General features: G+C 42.7%; 1 protein-coding gene across 1 annotated transcript in view; it reads left to right on the top strand.

Moving 5' to 3' along the window:
- Positions 1-23118, top strand: part of exoc4 (exocyst complex component 4) — a 109639-nt gene that overhangs the window by 65588 nt on the left and 20933 nt on the right. Inside the window, exons 12-16 of the mRNA XM_080050777.1 lie at positions 2762-2864; positions 3506-3622; positions 16254-16390; positions 17934-18089; positions 19910-20088. Of these exons, the coding sequence (XP_079906903.1) occupies positions 2762-2864; positions 3506-3622; positions 16254-16390; positions 17934-18089; positions 19910-20088 (692 nt within the window). The remainder of the gene's footprint in view (positions 1-2761; positions 2865-3505; positions 3623-16253; positions 16391-17933; positions 18090-19909; positions 20089-23118) is intronic.

The following is a 23118-nucleotide window of genomic DNA, read 5'->3' as shown; positions in this document are numbered from 1 at the left end:
CCAATGTAAAGTCAAGCTTCAGTTGTAGCCTTGAGCCTATGAATGAGGCTAGCTGTCATTCTCTCTGTGGAGAGGTCAGGCTGTCTCACCATGTTTTTGTGTAGGAGGTTTGGCTCAGAGTAGAGGTTTCTGAAAAACGGCCTTGTACAGCTTGCAGAGATTGGTGCTCTTCTGAGTTTATGATTCATTCGGAGTTGAGAGAAGTTGATGGCTTTTCAATGGGTGTACTGTGCGTGTGTGTGCGTGTGCGTGCCCGTTTTTAACTCTGTTTGGTGTTGTTTGTTATCATAATCATCTCCACCAGAAGCTGTTATTTTCTGTGCATCATGTCACGCAGTCAGCGAGGTAGACGATTTTAAAGATGTGTTTGTCAAGATAATGGGAGAGATTTTTCTATCAGGCTCCATTTTGGAAATCTTTAGGCCCAGCTATATGCTTTCCCCATTCAAATTTGAACCCTACACTCACACAACCCCTAATTTCCAAATAATTCCTCTCAATCGTCTCACAAAACACTTGATAAATGAATGTTGTCTTCCGCACTTAACTCTAATGTAATTCTGCTGACATGTGCTCTCGGGGGCCTAGCATTGTGGGCCCTCCCGGCAGTGCTCTTAGCCCAGTTTTACCTTGGCTAAACTCCCCTTGCAACACCCGTGGGCTCAGTATCCTTGTCAAGGGGGCCCGAGGCCTGGCTCCAGATGGCTGTCTGGATAGACAATGGCGTTTTACTGCCTCGTCCGTGCTACATTACTCAAACGTTATCACCCCTGCCTACAAAAATCCATCTGTGCTCACACACTAACTTGAAAATCCATCATCTTGACACATCTATTGAAACAATGACAATAATGACAGCGCGAGATGGATCCCGAAAACAACACCACGCACGTTTCAAACCGGCAACTTTTGTCCTGAGATCGATTTTTTTTTCGGCAATGGAGTTGTCAGCAGAAAGGGCATTTTTCTTGTTGTAAAATGGTAGTGTTTAAGTTGTGCTTTTTTACATATTTATACAAAGAAGCTGGTTATGTGGCCCCACATTGTTTTGCAAGCTTGACAGTTTTAATGAGGCCACAGAAGAGTTTCTCCTACTTAACTTTCTGTTGTGGAGAAGAGTTTCAGTGGGAATCGATGAAGGATTTAGGTTCCTCGCTCACTCTGTCTTCTCTCGCTCAAACTGACACGCACACACACACACACACACACACACACACACACACACACACACACACACACACACACACACACACACACACACACACACACACACACACTTGCCTCAGCTCTTGCTGACTAATTGGGTACAGATGCTGAGTAGTGAGATCTTTACAGCTTGCGCTCCTCGTGTGTGTTTATCTGCATGTGTTTTTATGGGTGCCTGTGCATGCACTTGTTAGTAAGTGTACGTACATGACCGGCTTAACTTCCGCCAATCAATCATCCCCTTCCACTGATCCATAATTCCTGCAATAGACTGCTGCGTAGCCCTGGTTGTCTGCAATGCTGCAGCCTCCTGGTTCTGACTACCAATTCACATTAGCACACAGACACTGTCTCCAAGCAATGGAGTCTTCCTCCTGCTTTTTATTTTACAAATGGCTTTGTCCTTTCAGATCACCTTCTCGTGTCATCTTTGCAGCTCCGCTCCCATCTTATTTTTTTAGTGTCTGTCAGTTTTTCACGATTTTCTCACATAAAACATCTCTCTTGTTCTTTTTTTCTTTGAACTCTCTCTCTCTCTCTCTCTCTCTCTCTCTCTGTCTTTCTGTCTCTCCCTCTCTTCTATACGTTTGGGTCATATCTTTTACAGGGCTTGTGTAGGTCAAAGAATTCTTTTTTTGTGAGGAGTTTGATTTATTTGTGCATTTATATGTGCTGAGCGCTTGAGGAGGCACTCACTCTTGCATGGTGTGCCCTGTGGTGTGTGTGTGAGACGGGGCCAGTGACCAATGATTCTCTGACAAACGAGGTGCGCATGTGCCTCTACCAACCCATACATTACTGTCTGACCCTATCTGACCAACCAGACACCAGAGCTTTCTATGGGGGGTGGGGGGTGGGGGGGGGTCTAAAAGGGTGTGTGTGTACAGAAGTTCTGATGATTTTTATATAGTTTAGGCTGTAACTAGGTTTGGTATGTGGCCATATACTATAGCAGTTGTGTGGGTTTCACTTTCCTTTAGAGAGGGGTTTTGCTGTTACGCTTTCACTACTGGTGCACATGCTCAAATTTGAGAGTTGCTTAAAGGTGCTACGAGGAACTTTTAAATATTTCTGAAACAGTCTAATTTCTCCTCTGATGATCATAAATGACATGTAACAGCAAACGAGACCATCGGTGCAAAGAATCCTATTTTTATATAGTTTTTCTTAATGCGTTTGTCATGGGTATGATCATCGAGGAACTACAGCTGAAAAAGTAAAAACACTACCGCTTCTGTCCAAAGGGGGCGCAAGAATGAACATAAACTGAAAGTTCCGCGGAGCACCTTTTAATTTCACTAAAGCACAGGCACCTTAAGGGGTCATACAAAGCTTTCCAGAATGTTTTCCAATGGTAGATCTTACCCTACCAGTCAATGTTGAAACCTATTGATGCAAGTGTTGCTGGTCAGAAGCCTGTGTCTGCCATAACATTCCAAACATATTTGGTGGTGAACTGACTTACATGTCATAGGTGGTGTTATGATTTTGGTTTATCCTAGCTGCTCTGATGTTTGTTTGTTTGTTTGTTTGTCCGTCCGTTTTTTTTGCTCAGGTTTATCCAGGAGATAGAGATGAACATGGGGCCAGGCCAGGCCAAACAGTGCCAGCTCCGAGCCTTCCTCACCTACTACATCAATGACCTCTTCCTCAACCAGGTTAGTGGAATGACAAATGGATGCGTTTAAAGACTGTGGCGTGCCATCACTCACTAGAGCAACACTTTAGTGGAACATTGGAGTTCTCACAGAAGATACAGTTTTTCATTACAAAAACTTCAGCTATGAGACACTGGTAACACTTAATGTTACAGCCTCTGTTTAAAAACAAAAAGTGTAGTCTGACATTGCAAGCTGCAGTCTGGTTTAGTAACTTAACAGATGGAACCTGTTCTACTATATTATATATTCCAAAAAAAATCTGCTCGCGCAATTGTGGGGCTCCCCACCCCCTCATGATTCCTCAAAACTAATAGAACTACCTCCATAGAACACCTGTCAAGAGTTCTTCATCACAAAAACACCTATCCATCAACTATTAGGTTAATCCTATACAGTTTTAAACAATGTTCAAGCAACTCAGCCATCTGGAGTTTAGCAATGTTCTACATGAATTATTATAGACTGCTATAAAATACGGTGCATTTTGGGACATCATCTTCCCCTTGAAGAAATGTCAAACTAAAACATTCCTTAACACATTCATTAACACACAAATATGAGGTTTCTCAGTCATTACCCTAGCTTTATGCCTTTTAATACGCCCCGTGTAACGTAAACTTGTGTCCCTGAACTTTTAGGTGCGAACGGAGATTAACAAGGAGATTGAGTCAGTGAGCAAGACAGCAGACCCCTTGAAGATCCTTGCCAATGCTGATACCATGAAGGTGCTGGGTGTACAGAGACCACTGTTGCAGGTAAGAACATGATGTTTATTCTTCTCACAACACCAAATGTGTACTTATAGACAAATGCATTTAATGGCCTCATAAAATACCATACAGTTGGACACGCAAGCTTTACAACATATTCCTTTTGGATTCGACATTGAATTAAGAGGTGATAATGACATTGTTTTCTATGACAACCTGCTTTGTGTGAGCAGTTAAGTAGGTTTTAAAGAAAAACACTACCTTGCAATTTCCCCTTTGTATCCCTTTCAATGGAGGGGGGCTTTCTTCTGTACACTCACCTTGCATTCTTTCTTTGTTCTTTGTTTTTTCACTGGTTAAGCTATTGCTAACTGGTTGTTTTACACATACACACTTATATCTACCATTCTCTCTTTCTTCCAGAGGCTATATACTATATATACAGAAAGCAAATCTGTGAGAGGCTCACATTCCCATAGAAATAGAGAATTTGTGGCTCAAATTCACTCATCAGCCACACATGTCACACACACACACACACACACACACACACACACACACACACACACACACACACACACACACACACACACACACACACACACCATGAATGTGTCACTCAAATCACATACAAAACACATTTCCTAGCTTGTGGTATAAAGCACCTTATGTTTGTTTTTTGGGCTGATGTTTTGAGCAGCCACTTCTGAAAAGTGTGCTGACATTGCACTGCAACAGCAATCAGGGAATATCATTTATGCCACTGAACATTTTATTTATAAAATGTGTCCAAAAAAAGTTAAACAGACAAGTTTAACAGAAAACTATTAAAGTTGGCTATGAAATAGAAAAACTTAACCCAGAGCGAACTGATCTTGACTGCCTCATTGACTGCACCTCATTTAACTCCAGGCTCATCTTGCTGATTTTGGCAGCCTTTCTCATTCAAAACGGGCTCATGGCAGGTTGAAGATTAAAGCAGTGCCAAAGTCAAGATCCAGACAGTTGGCAAGATTTTTCTATGTCTCAGCTGTCGGATATACCCGATGTTTGGCTCTCTGTCTACAATATTCTTTTTAAAAAATACGTTTCTCATGCACACATATTTTGACAGGTGTGTGTGTGAGCATGTGTGTGTGTGTGTGTGTGTGTGTGTGTGTGTGTTTTGTCCTTGCTGTTATGAAAGAAAACAGTGTTTTAGAGGGGTACTTTGTTTGTGCTGTGGGTGTTTGTGTCGCAGACCTTGGATTTGCGTTTCTCAGTGTGTGTGTGTTCCTTGTGTATTGCTGTGTGTTTGTTTCTGTCAGAGCCTTCCTGTCTGTGTGCCTGGTTGTCTCACAGGGAGGGAACAGCGATGGCAGATCATTACAGAGAGAGAGACCGTGGGCGTTTGGAGTTCAGCAGGGTTTGTTTACGGCTCGGGCCCCTCCTTAACGAGGAGTGCAGCATCTTGCTAATTACGCTGCTGTGGCTAATGAGCCTTTTCTGCTGATAGTGGGGAGTGCAATAAAACACTCCTTTTGTTTGGGCTTTTTGCCTTTTTTTAATTGGGCTAAATAAAAGAGCCTTCCGCTCTTCTTCTGCTGCCATTCACATTGTAGGGTCAGGATGGCATTCTGTGTGGGTTTTCGGCACTTTTTCATGTGTGCGTTTGTATGAATATGAGTCTGTTTCGCCACCTGTGTGTTGTTGTATTTTTTTTTTTTTTTTTTGGTCTCCAATTTGAGAGCCTTCCCACTGTTTTCTTTTGACGGCCTTCATGCACAGTGTCCCTGTAATGAAAGACCGCTCTCTTCTTCCCGTGTGTAGTTTTTATTCATTAAGCGGCCCCCAGAGCTTTTGATGAAGGGGTTTGACACCTTTTTATGCAAAAAAAGTATAATCCCAAGTAGGTTTTTACACTGGATTTGCACAAGGTATTTTATGTTAGGAGCTTCTGTGGCTGGCCAGTTGGTGAGTCTACCCAACTCTGTGACTACAATGGATTATAAAAGATTACTGTCAGGGTATATAATGGTCGCTAGAGTTTCCAATAATGGAGCAGATGTGGAGGTTTGCGTCTGTGTGAATTCATTTGTGTGTCTTTTTGAGTCCGTGTGTCTGTCTGGGAGCGTGATCATGTTCCAGTGCACACATTTTTTTTTTTACTGTACATGCTCCATTTAAGTGCCGCAATACTTTTTCTTGTGCCAGGTGTTATCAGAGGGAGACACACACAAGAACAGAGAGAGAGAGAGAGAGAGAGAGCTCAATATTTGCTACAGCACATTAAACACACTCGTACTCATACACCTTGGCTGGAGCCGCATACGGGGACACCATAGGGGAGCACGTTTTTATAGACGCATCTGCTCCCTGCGACCACTGAAGCACGCGTTAATGTGTGCAGCAGCTCGGATAGGAGGGGAAAGACATTAGCGTTTAGCATGTGTGCTTTAGTATGTTCTGGGACAGTGCTGAGGAGTTTGGAGCCAAGCAGAAATGTAACCGTGCTGCACGTGCATATGCCTAGTAAGTGCGCACACATATCTTTCGTCATACACATTAAGCCATCACTCTCACTATTGCTGCTTTGTCATATCATATATATTAGAAAAGTATTTTGCTAGCCCCTTGCAGCAAGGAGAGAATATTTATGGATGCATTTCCATGCCATTAACTTTTAGAGTTGACCCCCTTATTATAAAATACATTTATGTTATATGACTTATCTGACCTGTTTGTCAGTGATGATATCTCCGCCGGTCTAAAGGGACAAAGTGACTTTGTGAAAACACTGCTGCAGGACAGGAGTCAAGGTGAATATCACGCCTTCCGTTTTTGTTTAAGCTGCCCCATAATAAGCAATACGCATGCAGTCTGGGCTAAGGGTTTATATAAGTAATATTGATATGGGGCGGTGCTTTTCCTATCGCCTGGCGCCAGCAGTGTCAAACGCTGCATTTCTATATCATATACATGTATTAAATAATAATGGTATGATTATGAGTCTGACACTGGCTATATATTGTCCACTAGGAGCGTGAGATAAGGGCGCTGACTGGGGACAGTATATAGATCAGGGGGAAAGGTTAACGTCCATTCATGTGACTGTGTGATAGCATAGCCCGGACTGATAAGTCTCTGTAGGAGCACAGGCGTTAAAGACGGAAAAGAGGGAGGCAAACCAGCCCACGAATCAAAGTCTTCTGTCACTTCTTTGCTGTTGCTTATTTGAAAATCTGTCTTTCTTTTCTTGCTCCATGTCCGTGTTGCTCTCTACCCTTTCATCTATGGTGATCATTTTATTCCGGTTTTTCTTTCTCTTTTTCATCTCCAAGGGGTTGGCTTGGACTCTGTACTACTAACGCACAAATATACACGCTTTAAGCCATAGACCAGTGTGTGATGCTATCAGTCCAGCTTTGGTGTCGCCACTGATTGATTCATTTAATTAGAGTTAGATCGAGGCAAAACGGTAGACGGCAGAGAGAGAGAGAGAGAGAAGGAGAGAGCGAGATGGGGAATGGAATAGAAGAAGAAAGCAGGATAGGGGAGCTATGGTCAGTCTGGTGGATAGCTGTGGAGATTGGCTCCATTAATCTTGGTAGACCACCCCACTCCCCCTCCACACACACACACACCTCCCACCCCCCTCCTACGTCCCCTTTACACGCTCACTTTGGGACACACTAACATACAAGCAGACGCGCCATGTGTACAATGCAGCTTCACACACAGGTGCAACAAAACAAACCCGGCCACATGATAAATAGGCGGCCGCATTTCTCTGCCCAGAAGACAGTGGTTTCTATCAGGCCACCTGCATTGCCCACTTGTACTACATGCTACTGTTTGTGAGAGAGTCATGAATTGTTTTGTATTCTGCTTGTTTACTTCATCAAGCCAAGACCACACCAGAGCATATTGACATTACACTTCCAGCTAATTATCAATCGGCTTTTTGTTCGCACCGTGTCCAAACAATAGCCGGTAACTAGTCCTCTTGTATCTGCGTCTGTTTGTTGATAAGTGTCCCTGCATTTGTTACTCATAAATGCATGTATTTGGGTATTTGGGGGTTGTACGGTTTGTTTTGTTTGCACACATAAGTTGTTCCGGAGCCACATAAAGACTGATTTCATTCCCTCGCCAGAACGCTCACTGTATTGCAGATATGTTCAACTGCCAATAGCCTGCTAATGATGGTGACCTTTTAAAAAAAATCATATTCACGCGTGCCTTGTGAGAGAGGCGGGTGGAACCGGGCACACACACACACACACACACGTCTCCAATATCTGTAATGACACTGACCTTTTTATTTGCGCCGATGTGTGTAGGCAATGTTTATTTGTGGGGGGCTGATCGCTTCCTGTTGATTGGCTCCCCGCTGCCGCCCTGCACATACACACGCACGCACACACGCACATACACACACAAACACAAACACAAACACGCACACGCACGCACACACACACACACACACACACACACACACACACACACACACACACACACACACACACACACACACACACACTCACAAAGAGGTTGGGGGCTTCTCTTTATTATGGAGACTCTCTGCACCCTGCTCTCATCAACAGACACAGCAATCACAACACAATACACCTGTTAGCAGCATCAGCCATGTCCTCTTGATTGGGACACAAGTGGGAGTGGGAGGAAGGAGAAAAGTGGGGGTTAGCAGGCCGGGGCTCCCATACACACTTGCACTATCGCCATACAGAGAGACAAACACAAACATTACTCAAAAACAAACTCTTTCCCCGGGTTTATTAGTAAAAAGAATAAATTGTATAATAAAATCTCCCTTTCTTCAAATGTAGTCCAAATAGTTTCCGGAGCCCAGTATACCACATTATTTGTCATGAAATGGATTGTGCCTAAGCATCCAGTTGACAAATCTACAGCTGTTAAGAGATATCAAGGAATAAGGCAGCACCTCAATAAAACCTACTCGCTGCAATTTTCGCCTGCACTTGAAAATGAGTCTTTCCAATGTCCCTCTTCCTCCACTACCAAAGAGGGGCAAAGTTGTAATCACTGAGACACTGCCGTTGTGATTATTTGATTTGATGGTCTCGTCTGGCCCTTACTTGAACCGAGATGATGTGCAGTTTCTAAAACTCTTCAAATGCACTCTGTTGCTGTTAAAAGGTCAAGAAGTGGATAAGCTTTTACTGACTTCTCATTGGCTCTCTCGCTACCTCGGTTCCTCTGTCCTCTTCTTCCAAAGTATGATTGTAGAGAATTGCTATCCATTCCAGCTCATTAAAGACAATGTTTTGATATCGAGTGAATTATTATTACGATAACCTTAATCTATACAGGGAAGGTTGGCTGAGCACTCATACAAATGGAAATTGTGCAGAAAGACTCACATGAAGTCCCCCCAGAATACTTCCACTGACTGCAAATAAAAGTTGAAATGAAAATGAAAAAATAGCATTTCCAATTCTAGCAAAAAAGTTAGTGTTTAAAGGTACTGAGATTCAGATGCCATTTTAGCTGACTCATTTAATAAGATCAAACTTGTGTTTTTATGTTAACATTTCACTTTATCTGGTGCTATCTTCCATAACGTCTTTTTCCTCTTCTTATCACCAATCATATCACCATTAACCATTTACTGGTAAATGTGTCCAGTTTTCCAATTTAAAAAAAATATACAGCTCTATATTTATACATTTCCAATGGAGTAGCAAACTATACTGTATGTCACACTGTACAATATGTTATCGTAATTTTAAATCTTTTGTAGACTTTTTTCCCCCTACATGGGCTCAAACCCACAAGAGTTATTTGAGTCGATCTCACCTCAAAGCCCTATTTCTGTTCTTGCTCTATTCTCAGCACTGAAGGTGTAACCGTCCTCACCACCCAGTGTCTGGTTATCTCACACAGAACACATATACTCCTGAGGCTAGCACCTAGCCACCTTGGGCCTACAGCCTGCCAAAGCCAGGGACATGTTCCTATCCCACAAATGTGCTTGCTTTGTTTATGCTGTTTATATATTCATATCAATAACGTGTTTACAAAATAGAAATGTGTGTGTGTGTGTGTGTGTGTGTTTTGTGTTTTTTGTGTGTGTGTGTTTGTAGTGAAAGGGGAACATTTAAATTAGTGTCAAAAACAACCTCACCAGCCTGAGGTAGTACAGGTTCACACCATGCAGTGCAAACACTAACAGAGTCTCTCTGTGTGTAACAAGACATAATCTTCGCCTTTGGAGAGAGAGAGAGAGAGAGAGAGAGAGAGAGAGAGAAGTTGAAATGTCAGCTCTAGCACAAACATGCCCTTTGGTTTTGAAGGAAAGAAGGTTTTTGGCTGTGGGCGCCTGATAAAAGTTACAGCTTGAATATTTTTAAAGCAAGTTAGTGCTCTGAATTTGCTAAATGACAAGCTTTGTGTTGCTGTGAGCCCACACATTGGCAAACGCTGTAATTGGCAAACGTTCACTCACTTGGAGGCGGGTGTCTGTTGAAGTTTAAAACTATTGGATCTGCCCAGTGCCACTCTGGATTAGCCAACCAATCACATCACGTTTGGTCAGACGTATGTCATGAGCCGGCTTCTCACGGTGCTTTTCAGTTGTACAGGGAAATAGGAAATTTCTGACTTCACTATATTGTAGTCTATGGATCTACCGGTACCTGGCAACGGTAACTTGCTAGAGCCTAACGTTTAGTTATTTGGATGAGAAAGGTTGTAGGCGTCCATACTTTCCCGAGCAGATGCACTGGAACACAGACAGGTCGGAACTCAGAACTACCAAGTCGGAAATTTCCGAGTTCCGAGTATAAAGGAACGCAGCACTCAACTGAAACTGGAGCGCGACTTCGACGTCATCGTTCTCAGCCACTCGCTCTGATCGCTGATTGGACCGCCAAAAATTTGGATGAGCAGAATCCCTAACACACCCCACCCCCGGACTGACTACTGAAGTGAAATGAAAATTTAGCAGAAGTAGGTAGGCGGGCGGAGCCAGGCTAGTCCTAATGGGGCTCAGAGACAAACATACTCCCCACTCAGAACTCATTAAACTACATTATGTACTTTTTCACTGTCCTATATACAAACTTATATTCATTCACACACTAGTGTTCCTAACCCAGTTATGTGATTAAGTATGGTTGATTATAAATCACTACTAATTGTACAAAATTATTAGGACTTCCCTATCATATCCCTGTGTAAGGCAATGATACATTGCTGGTTATAAAAATGCCAAAAGGATCATATAGCGATTATTAAATATGTACTTTTAGGGTACTATGTGGAATCAAGTGGCAAATCTAAAACTCTTGGGTGGTTTCTAGAATTAGCATATGCAGAAGCAGCCCCACATCTCACTCTGCTTTAGTGTATTTTGTGTGGGTGTGAAATAGGGTGGGTGTAATATGGGAACCCATCTGTAATCAGCCAAGTGTGATATTGCTCCTCATCTCTCAATTAAAAAACACGTACAAACTGCATTAAGCTTTGCATTCAGGCAATAATGGTGGAGGCAAAGAGGGGACGTGCTCGTGTAATAACTCAATTTTGTCCACCCGAAGCTATGTATGTCTATATACTGCATAGTAACATGTTTTCTTCCCCATTGCATACTGTCAAATGTAATCCATGTGTAACTCCATTATTTTCTTCTTATTGTTTCTCTTCCTTCAGTCCAAAATAAATCACTGAATGGTTACAATGTTTCATATTCAGGGTAAGATTCGGTTTGCATATCTCAGATGTTACTAGCCTGGAAATCCAGACCCTGATATCTTGAACGATAGAGGGTCTGGCCACGATCAATAGTAATTTCCAACTGAAGGGGCGGCTCCTACTCGTGCATTTCAAATGCCACTGCACGCAGTTGGATAGCACTACAACCAATCAGAGCGATGCACAAGGTGACGTAAGCCCCGTTCGTTTAGCGAACAGCTGTTAAACTGTTAAATTAAATGTTTGCGTGGTCGGTTGGCAAAACAGAACATTCCACTTACTTGCTAATGAAAGATTTGAGTGCCGTCTTCCAAATCGTAAAGGGTCGAGGCCAAAGCAGTCTCAAACTCACACAACATATCCGCAGCCATCTTTGATGTTTACTATCACGGCTTCGACGTCGCATGCACGTCACTGTCGTCATCCGGTTACCTCCGCCCCAGAGCACCATACAAAGGGCTCTGGCGTGCCCATATTAGATAGAACCAATTGAAACGTGAGCCCAGATTTCTGGTCTTTTTGAAAAAGCTTCAACGGAGAGTGTCCAGACCAACAGGCGCAGCAAATTTAATTTGCCAGCGCCTAGTGGCAGGTCTGGGAATGCCAGGCTAAGATGTTACCCAAAAACGAATGAAAATGATTGGCTTGTAACACAAATGCAGGTTATAATATCTACTTGATTCCATCAAAGGGTTGATAACTTGTATGGCAGCTCTTGCTTTGTGTCTTCCAGTTGACAGAGCTGAGTCGTGTTTGTGTGTGAGAAGCTAAATCTGCAAACAAATAAAAGATTTCCATCTTTTGAGCAATAGTCCTAACATTAACATTATTAACACGCTTCATGAAACCAAAGCACACTGCTTAGTTTGTCAAAACTTAAACAAACTTGAATAGGAATCCATGGTGGACACACGTTTAAAAAAGCATGTGTTGTGGTTGAGCAGGCACAAGCATGGGGGGGCCCATTCGCTGTGTGTCAGGGGAGCCTTTACAACTGTGGCTCCATACTGACATTGATGAATGATCTGTCAAGACTATGTCCCTCTCATGCCCAGCTCCCCTCCTTTACCCAGGAGAGGGACAGCCTGTGTGTGTGTGTGTGTGTGTGTGTGGGAAAGACCAGAGACCGAGGTTATCTTTGCATGTGTTCTCCCCTGTGTGGGTGTGTGTACGCATACTGCTGAGTGTGTATTATTTTGGCAGCCCCCCACTCAGTCACACATGTGAATGGCATGGCATGGGCATTACACGAGTCAGCGGTTTGGGGTCAGGGTGTGAGTGAAATGGCAGGGAGCAGGGGGTTAAACACTCTGACCCCCTGCATGACCTTGAGGGGAACCCCACATCTTTTATTGGGGGGAAATCCATTATCCGTTTCTGATTCAAACCTGAGGCCCTCCAGTGCCACCTCTCCTACTGGTAAACAGCTCAGAAAACGCATTGCAGAAACCTTGGGGAAACTAAGTGCTATTGGCGCAGAGCATGCATTGTATTGCTTGGGTAAATAAAAAACACACTTCCTCTTTGCACCTCCCTCTTTATACCTCAGGAGGACACTTTGTATTTAGCCAACAGAATACAGCCAACTGAGGAGATTAGCGATTATATCCCTATTACACTCACTGTTAATGTCATTCCCTGTGTTTTTAGCTTTTTACTCACTCAACCAAAGGAAATAACTACTTTAGCGCCGGCTCGGGGTGGTTCCCGTAGCGATGACCGTGCATTAACAGTTTTGTTTTTCCTGCTGAGGCGCCTCTCTAGAGTGCTAGCGTGGTCTTGTTGCTGTCATTATGGCTGTGGCCTTCATTTCTCTCTTAACGACAGCAGTTTACCCCCATCAAATTCCGAGATCCATTTGCAAGTTGCGAGTCTAATTTTCACTGATGACTTTGCTTTTTACGTTGTAATGATGCAAAGAGTCGAGGCAAAGTGCAAAGCGGCTCGCTTTCAGAGCTAATGCGGTACTGCAAAGTAGAATTAGAGGAGAAATATGGGGTGTTTTTTTCACTTGATCACCGGGTGTGTTGACCTTTTAAGCTTGAAACATTAGAAAGAGAGAGTAAGATGCACATAGACGGAGTGCCTCCACAGTGGATGTTGTCTCCTATATGTAATGGTCAAGTAAGATAGAGGAGACACAGCAGCAAAACACTCTCTCTACCTCTCTCGCTCAGCCCAACCCATTCTCAATCTGTCCCTTGATTACTTTTTAATGATTTCTGCTGCCTGAGACAAATGGCTGTGTTAAATGAGCAGAATTAGACATGGGAGCTGAGCGCAGGAGCATTTGTTAGAGCAGGAGTAATGGATCGGCCATCCATTGTTTACTTTTCTCCATTCACTTGGCCAGGCCTGCTACTGGGCTCTACTCTATGACCCTCAACGTTGAGGCCGAAAGCCACAGTTATAATTCAGACAACACATTGACATTTTCTTGACAGAAACATATAATTATATCTACATTTCCAAAATCTTTCTTTTCTTTTACTTTTTGATGGATTTCTGCAAATTCTGCATGGTCCCCTGTTGAATATCTCATATTTGATCACATTTTACATGGCCAAACTCACGTTCATGGTCAGCTGAAGCACATATTAGTGCAGCTGCAATATTAAGCACATCCTGGTTATTACTTGAATCAATCGTAAGTGTAAATTATGTATAACCTAATTTACCAGATAATTTAAATCATCAGTTGTTTGGATACTCGACATTTTCCCCATTCTTATATATATGCCATTTACATTGTAAATTCAGTCCTTGTTTTGTTTTTTTCTTAATGTATCCTGATAGTTTTGCCCATGTTTCCCCAAAAGGTTAGTTGCAGTGTATGCATTAAGTCGATCCGGTTTGATTTATCTAAATAATCTTATTGGTACAAAGTCAAATAGGACATAATCACTCTAGCACCGCAATAGACTCCAATTTAAACAGACTGAAGAAGTAAGTCATGCTGAAGTTTTGCTGAGCCACCCACTGAATCCCTTGCAGCTGTGCTGACCCTACAGCCTGACCCTCCTCCTGCAGTAGGCAAGTAGAAAAAAGAAAAGAAAGACACTGCCCTTCAGGGATCCCAAAGATAGCATTTTATTACCACAGCATTACCTCTGTAGTCACAGTAACAGGAATTGGCGATATCGTCATTGGCTATGCTTTTTTTAAACAGTATTATTTATGCGGATTATGGTCCCAACAGCCTAAACTCAGATGCTTTGGTAGCTGCTGCCAGAGCTACGCTAACAGCTAGCCCTCCTGCAGGGTCTATGTACTTCTCCCCTACCATGGCAGGCTGACAGGGAGTCAGGCATGGACAGTAAAGGGTGCTCCCTTGGCAGAGGCAAGGCCTTGGTTAGCACTCCATGGGCATGGGCACGGCTATGGATCATTACCTCCCTCAGCGGAGTGACTGTGTGTGTGTCACTGCAATGTCACATTTGTGTGTGTGTGTGTGTGTGTGTGTGTGTGTGTGTGTGTGTGTGTGTGTGTGTGTGTGTGTGTGTGTGTGTGTGTGTGTGTGTGTGTGTGTGTGTGTGTGTGTGTGTGTGTGTGTGTGTGTGTGTGTGTGTGTGTGTGTGTGTGTGTGTGTGTGTGTGTGTGTGTGTGTGTGTGTGTGTGTGTGTGTGCTTGCCTGCTTGTGACAGAATGAGCAAGGGGAAAACTGAAACACAGAAAGAGCTATTAATATTAATGTCATTCTAGCACATGGGGGGGGGGGTCTGTCCAAATGTTTTGATGATCAATTGCAGTCACTGCTGCCCCCTACAGTCTGTTGAGCCACTTTAGAAGTTAGCTACTGGCCTTGAATATTATGGAAATGTAATTATGCAGATCTGGAATTCTCTTAGATGAATATAAACACGAGTATTATTGATTTCATACCCAACTACATAATATATTTTGCTCTTAACCATGTACTCCGGTAAAGAAGAATATAACTTCTGGCTGTGCCTATTTTTCAGCTACGCAGGACTAAAACGAAAAGTACTTTCTACCTCCAAACTGCAGTGCTATTGTTTGCTCCTGCCAAATGTTCCCTTATTTTCATCTTTGATAAAGCTATGAATTTTTCCATTCTCAATAATGGGGTTCATGTTACGTTGACATAGGAAGAATAGTGAGATGAATATGAACAATCTATGAATAATGAATAGAAATCATGTGTTCTCTCTGTGCGTCTTTGCGCCGGATTACACACAGTGCTGCTTCTGAGCCGTAGTGAGTTTCAGAGTAAGTATGAGGAGGCTATCACCCAACTAATAGCAAGTTATCACTTTTATCGGAGATGTAGTGATAGATTGGTAAAGTGCTAGGAGCGGACACACGGGAACACACTGAGTTGTAATCTCATTTAACAGCTTTCGAATTGCTCAAAGTGTGTAGGTGTGCGCTTCGAAAAGTTTGTTCTCCATGTATGTGTGTGTGTGTGTGTGTCTGGGCTGTTCCCGGGCCAGCTATTAGTCACGCAGCAGTGGCTAATCTGTAATGGCTGCTGTCACAGCCCTGCCGTGGCTCCTGGTGATGGGTGCGCTGTGACAAATGCGAACACACACACACACACACACACACACACACTCTCATTGAGCAGGAGAACACACACAACTACATAAGTTCAAAACACACACAAATATGCGCACTCATGCTGATTCACTTACACACGGGGAGTCATCCATTCCACCAATACACTGTTACGACTTCTGACAAGCACCACTCATCAGTCCAGCTTCTTCAGCTGACGGATAGACCAGTCATGTTTTGTTGGAGCCATTCTGATGTATTTGCACCACAGCAGACTGGATCCGACCACGCACTTGCATAACATGTTTTTCCCCTTTATTTTCTGTGTCTCTCTCTCTTTCTGAAAGCTAGAAAAAGTCTGCCGAAAAGTTTCAGTATGTTAAAAAAAGACACGAGCAAACCCTCACTCAGTCATTGCTCTCTTCCTTTCCTCTGCCTCCAGAGCACGGTGGTAGTGGAAAAGTCCATCCAGGATCTGATGAGCCTGATGCAAGACCTGAGTGCCTACTCCAACCAGTTCCTTGAGATGGTCTGTGACAAGCTCAAAGAGTACAAGGAGATCTGCAACACAGCCTACAGGTAAAAACAAAAAAAGGGAGGGGCTTGCTCACCTGTTTTGTGCAGCGGATAGGCTTAATCAATGTTGTAACCAACATTCATTCATATGAAAAAGTTACGCACTACAGCTTTAAATGATGTTTGTTTCAATATCTTTTTGGCCCCTTTTTGATAATAATGTGATTCAATCTGTGGTGTTTCGGTCACATTGCAATCTTGATAACCACAAAGCTTTCACAGAAGCTTTCATAAGGCAGACACTGCAAATCATCTGGTCACTAAATATTTCCTCAGTTGAATATGAAAATAGGTTTAAATTGGTCCATGCTCTTTATGCACACAATCAGACACACATTGCTGTTAGGAAAGGCCATCCATCCGTGCTCCCCTGGAACCATGTAACACCTGGCCAGGTAGGGAGGGGAGGGGGGAGAGAGGGAGGGAATGAGTGGGCCAGGAGAGACGCAGGAAATAACTGACAGACTGCTGGGAGTCCATCTGGATTCTGTCACAGGTCAAACTCAGTCTCACTAGGGCTACCGAGTGATAAAAACAAGCCAAACAAAGGGTGCCAAAAGGGAACACGTTTGTGCTGTGTTGTGTGTATATTTCCATATGAACGTGTGTGTGTGTGTGTGGATGGATCCACTACCCTAGAGTGTTTAAGTCTCCTGTATGATATTAATTGTAGCACCAAACCGTTTCTACAACCCAAATACATGTGAGGCTAGATCCCAGTTTGTGTAATACTATTTTGTAGGTCAGTACAGTTGTGCGTGAACCATTTGTTCAGCTATCTGACTATATTAGTCATACTAGTCTCTCTGTTGGACTATTAGTATTATGCAGTTAAAACTATTTTTAGCTTCTTCACTTGCAACACGGCTGTGGAATTCTGTTGGAACTTTTTCACAGAGGTTTGAACATTCTTCGAATAGATAGATTAATATGATATTTGGTACAGGCATTACTCGTCTGTAGGGGGTAAATCCAGTCAATTTAGGTGACTCACAGATTTTAGTATTTTAGTAATGCTTACATGCATGACATCTAACTATTATAAAATGTGTGCATTTGTACCATGCTAATATTCAGGCGGCTGGAACTGGTTAATATCTTATTATTATTGTATGTTAAGAGCAACATCAGACAAATACACACACACATTTTAATTTTAGAATATAAACTACTGACAACATTTCTACCAAATTCATAATAAGAATATTCTCATTAAGAGCATTTTCAATCAGTAATGTAGAGATAAAGATTTAAGAAAAATCTAGACTGGTCTCTTAATTTTTTCCGGGGCTGTATATCATGTTTTATGTTTGACCTGAGTTTTTGATACATTTCATTGTGTGTGTGTGTGTGTGTGTGTGTGTGTGTGTGTGTGTGTGTGTGTGTGTGTGTGTGTGTGTGTGTGTGTGTGTGTGTGTGTGTGTGTGTGTGTGTGTGTGTGTGTGTGTGTGTGTGTGTGTGTGTGTGTGTGTGTGTGTGTGTGTGTGTGTGTGTGTGTGTGTGTGTGTGTGTGTGTGTGTGTGTGTGTGTGTGTGTGTGTCCTCAGGGGCATTGTTCAGTGTGAGGAGAAGCTCACCATCAGTGCGTCCTGGTCTAAAGATGAAGACATCAGTCGTCTGCTCCAGTCACTCCCTAACTGGGCAAACATGGCCCAGCCCAGACAGACAAGACAGAAGAGAGAGGATGAAGAGGACTTTACTCGGTAAACACACACACACACACACACACACACACACACACACACACACGGGTTCATATTCATGTATATACAGTATGTCCATGTGTTTGCCCATGTACACAAGCCTGTCATAAAGAACCTGTAATCAAACAACCACGGTAACACACACAACAAACAGAAGTAGACAACCACACTTGAGCAATCACGCAAGTAATCCTCCCCATTCTGTCTTTGATTCTTTTATTCACATTATCGAACCCTCTCTTGTTGACTAAAATGCAACCAAACAATATGTAATGATTGCTCTTATTAAACACCCGCTATCTAAAGGAGGCGAAGAAACGAGGGAAGAAGAAAATAGGGAAATACAAGGAGAGCAGACGGACAGAGGGAGGGGAGAGGAGGGGAGGGTGGGTCAGTCTTATCGAAATTGCCTTTGAAAGTGCGCACTCTTCAGGGAACACTGGAGCTCATCGGAGCGGAATAGTAAAGTAAATAAATAAATTGGTTATGTGGCCAAAGAAAGTCAATCTGTTGTGTGCACACTCCCTCCCTCCCTCCCTCTCTCACATGGCACACATGCTCACACACACACACACACACACACACACACACACACACACACACACACACACACACACACACACACACACACACACTGATAGCTCAAAGAAAGAGGGAGGTAGTTCATAAGGCTGTTTTTGATTTGAGAACTGTAGATGTTTTCCTCGCTGTTAAGGGGCGGATAAGCTTCTGCACGACTGGCAACCCATCGCTTTAGTAGAATCTTATTAATAAGCTACCCATGCCAAGGTTTTAGTGAGAGAATGTGTTGTTGTTTTTATATATATATCTTTGTATAGCCATTTGTTGTTCAAAGGATTTTGATCTTTTGGGCATCCTGGTGACTCTGGAGGCCGCTCCACATACTCTGTGTGAGAGATTTAGTTATCCAGCTCCCCCGCTCTCTCTCCATCTTTCTTGCCAGTCACTAAAAGTCAATTATCCCCCCAAAAATCCCAAGTGCTTCCAACTATAGTGGAAGATGAGGTTTTGATCTTTTTAGTCTTTGTTTTTCCCCACCCTCTAAATCTCTGCCTCCTGTTTGTCTTGCACTTCTAAATGTTCTCTGTCACCCGTTGTTTTTCTCTCCCACCGACTGTTTAGCTACTACTAAACTATCTCCTTTTAAAGTCATCAAAATTCTCTCCATGCTGTGTCCGACTTACTGGTGTCCAAATTGTTATCCTATTTCTCAGTTATTTTCTAGTTATCTACCACTTTATCCCTTTTGACTGTGTCTTGTTTCTATATACCTAGTTTGGACATTTGTGCATCACAGTAAAGTAAAGGTCAATACCTTGCCTTCATTCAATCCCACATCAATTTGCACATAAGCAGAAGGATTATTATAAAATCTGTACCCTCTTCTTCCAAACACTGTATTAACACACACACACACACACACACACACACACACACTGTACATTTGCACTTATTTTCCATTCAGCAATCCTTTGAAAACTGGTAATTTTAGAGTCTATATAAGCCACTCACTGCCTCTGCAGACCAGACACTTTGAGTCCAAAGCTATAACTAGTAATTTCCTTCAACAACAAAAAAACACTGTAGCCTGATTATAGGGTATTTCATAGACATGCCTTTTAGTCATCAGAAATATATTTGTCCCTGCACTTTTTTTGATAGCAATCATTTTTTGTCAAGGTTTTTTTTGCTGCTGGTTGAGTGCTGGTCAAATTATGTTTTTTGAATATATCGCGTCTGTCCTTGTGGCCACACACAAACTCTTCCATCCGTCTCTCTTCTTTCTCTGCAACATTCAGGGCGGCTTTTGCAAAGGAGTCGGAGGTGCTGACCGGTAACCTAGGAGACAAGTTGATCCCCCAGAATGAGATTTTGCGTGACGTGAGTGACCTGAAGGCTCTGGCCAACCTTCATGAGAGCATGGAGTGGCTCGCCGCTCGCCTCAAGGCCTTCTTCTCCAACCTGCCTCACACCTCCAGTAAGTAGGGGGGAGGGTCATTTGGAGTGGGAAAGTAGTTGACGTACATTTATGAACAACTTTGGAGTCTAATAGTCTACGTCATTTCCAACTCATGCTTAAAGCCTCTGGAAACCTGGTGTAAAATAGTTAAAAAATCCATACATGAAATCAAAGTTGGTGGTCTGATATTTATTGCCCAAGTCACTGGATTCTTCCATGGCTACTTAAAACCTTGTTCCTACTAACTGAATATCTCTAAAGGGTCATGCTGTTGATGAAGTTGGATTAAGCAAAACTTGGTGTTGCTTTTTCACATTAACATTGAAAAACACAGCTAGTTCTCCACCTACACCTCGGTACTAGACATCTGTTGCTGTTTATTCTGCTGTGCGGCAATGGTTTTTTTAAATGAGTATTGTCTTTGACACTTGAATTCTACTCGTCAGATGGTTGCATTAGAGCAAATTAAATTATCCTTTTTCATTTTCTTTCTTCAGTTTCTTGTTTTTTCCCAACTTTGGCACAGACAAATTCAGAAAAGTATGGGAGTAAAAGTGACATCCAAGTGATTTTTTAGGAAAATGTTATTTTATTGGAGCTTAAACTCTGGTAGCACACAGGGAGACGCCTTTATACAACACCATACATCTATTGCCTGACATATTACAGCATATTGCAATATTACATCATAGGATATTTTTCCAAGAGACGTCCCAAGCGGTTATTGATCAGAATACACCTCAGATTAAAATCATTGTCTGGTTGCTTTACGACCACAGTCGGGAGGGGGGTGGGGTGGGGTTGTATATGAAGTTTTCTCATCCTTCCTAGCAATACTTCTTACCTGTGCCTCATTAAGTTCTTGTTTGAGTGTATTATCACACACTCATTACCTTCTCCGCTGGAGTTGTCAAAGGGCACATCCCACACACACACTCACACACACACACACACACACACACACACACACACACACACACACACACACACACACACTCATTATCCGTGGCTCTTCCTCTGCGAGAGTGTGCACGAGTAAATGCCTAACCTAATCACATCTCCTAAAAGCATTTCATACATTCCCTGCTCACTCATCACTTTTGTATCATAAATCACTTATCAAAATGAGGTGTGTGTGTGTGTGTGTGTGTGTGTGTGCACGAGTGCGTGCAAGAGTGTGTGTGTGTGTGTGTGTGTGTGTGTGTGTGTGTGTGCGTGTGTGTGCGCACGCGCGCTTCCGTTCAACACATAGTCATTATGTAGGTCTTGTTAGTCATTAATCACAACAGTAATGTTTTTATCCTCATAATCACGTTGCGAATCTCTCCTATTAAAGATTCCAGCTCCTTGTAATATTCTTCTTCAAGTCCATATCTATTTATTAACATCTGATAGCAATCAAGGAGTTATTACTCCCAGTAATGACTCTTACGGTAGGGTCAGGTGGTCAGGTTTGCTTTTGTACTGTAATTTGTAGTCGCAGTGTCTTATGTTGAAATTTGTATCATCCTTTTTCCCATCCAAATTTGAGTATGACTGTGCAGTATAACAGCATTTTCCCCCACATTCTTGCAACATAAACAAGTGTCAGACTTCATTTTTACTGTCCGGGGCAAATGTCATGTCGCTGCTTCTGTGTAAGTCTCTTCTAATAAACCGATTCAATATTTAACATGTTTAGAAATCTGAATGTCATGAGTTGGATGGGTAGGCTACTAATAGCAACAATTATCAATCTTGACAAGATGATGCTTTTTGAAGATTCAGATTTTCCTTGGAAAAAGCTCAAATGTCACAGTACTGTTGTGTTTATTTGGCAAAAAAAGACATCTGCATTTAGATACTTGACATCGGAACCGTTATAAACAGCACTGGGTTCAGTTTCATCGCATCACCACCTGCAGTAATCACTGCATTTGATTATAAAAACATACACAGATGTATTTGTCGCCTATTTATGCAGCTTTTCCATTCACCTCTGCAGTTACTGCGTTGCAATACAGTGGACAGACATAGCCAGCATAGTGTTCGCTGTGGTATCTGGCTAGTCTCTGGCAAAGAGTCCTGGTCAATTATGCACCTTTCCTCTAGGAGTAGAGAGAGAGGGGGCTTCAACCCTTATCAGCGATTGTCACAACTCTCTGGCGTCGGTCCTCTTGATTGCTCATTGAACTTGCACTGTTTTGCCGGGTTCCCTATCGCAACTTTTTTTCTTTTCAGAAGTCAAATAATTAAATGGGAGCTTTTTCAGATATTCTTATTTTGGGGCTTGACTTTGTCACTATCTCCCTTTTTAAACATCCCCCTTCGCCTCTCACTCTTGACGCGAGCTTTCTTCGTTTATTCATAGATAAGAAATTCAATAAAAAGTACGGGGGAAGAGACGTGACATAATTATCATTAATTCTGCCGGGTGGCACTAATGGGAAGGATAGGGCCAGTCACTTATCATGCCAGGACAGCCTCCGTATTCTTCATTATTTAGTGTTTGCCGAGCGGATGACGGACTACGCGTGTGTTGGTAGTACGGGTGTGTTATGTGTGTGAGTGTGTGTGCGTGCGTGCCTTTGTATGTGTACACTGTGTTAGATGGGACAAGGGTACAGCAGGGAAAAAGGACCCCACCTTATCTCTCACCCCCCACCCTCCCACCTCCCCCGCCGCACGTCTATGCCTCTCCAAATTGGATTTTATATTACAGAAGCAGTCAGGTATGAACAACTCATTTTCCTCTCCCTCTTTTTTTCTTTTTCTTTATTTAATTCTTCTTTCTTACGTTCTTCTCACTTCATTCTTTCTTAGCATTTTTTTTTCTCCGTCCCTTTCTTTTTTCTTTCCCCTCCTCCTCACCCTGGTACTGTAACTACTGTTCTCTATTTTCTTCAAGTGGTAAAGGTCTGATAGACTCTGTAGTTACAAACATTGTTATGCTCTCAGTGTGTGTGTGTGTGTGTGTGTGATGGTGATTGGCCGTGAAGGTGGCTGGAGAAAGGGTCTTATCACCCATCTGGTTGCCGCACTGGACTTCCAATCAATCTGACAATATTT

The sequence above is a fragment of the Ammodytes marinus genome (assembly GCF_949987685.1).
Source record: "Ammodytes marinus genome assembly, chromosome: 22".
NCBI lineage: Eukaryota > Metazoa > Chordata > Actinopteri > Uranoscopiformes > Ammodytidae > Ammodytes > Ammodytes marinus.
The sequence above is the reverse complement of the archived record's forward strand: the minus strand, read 5'-3'. Positions and strand labels throughout refer to the sequence as shown.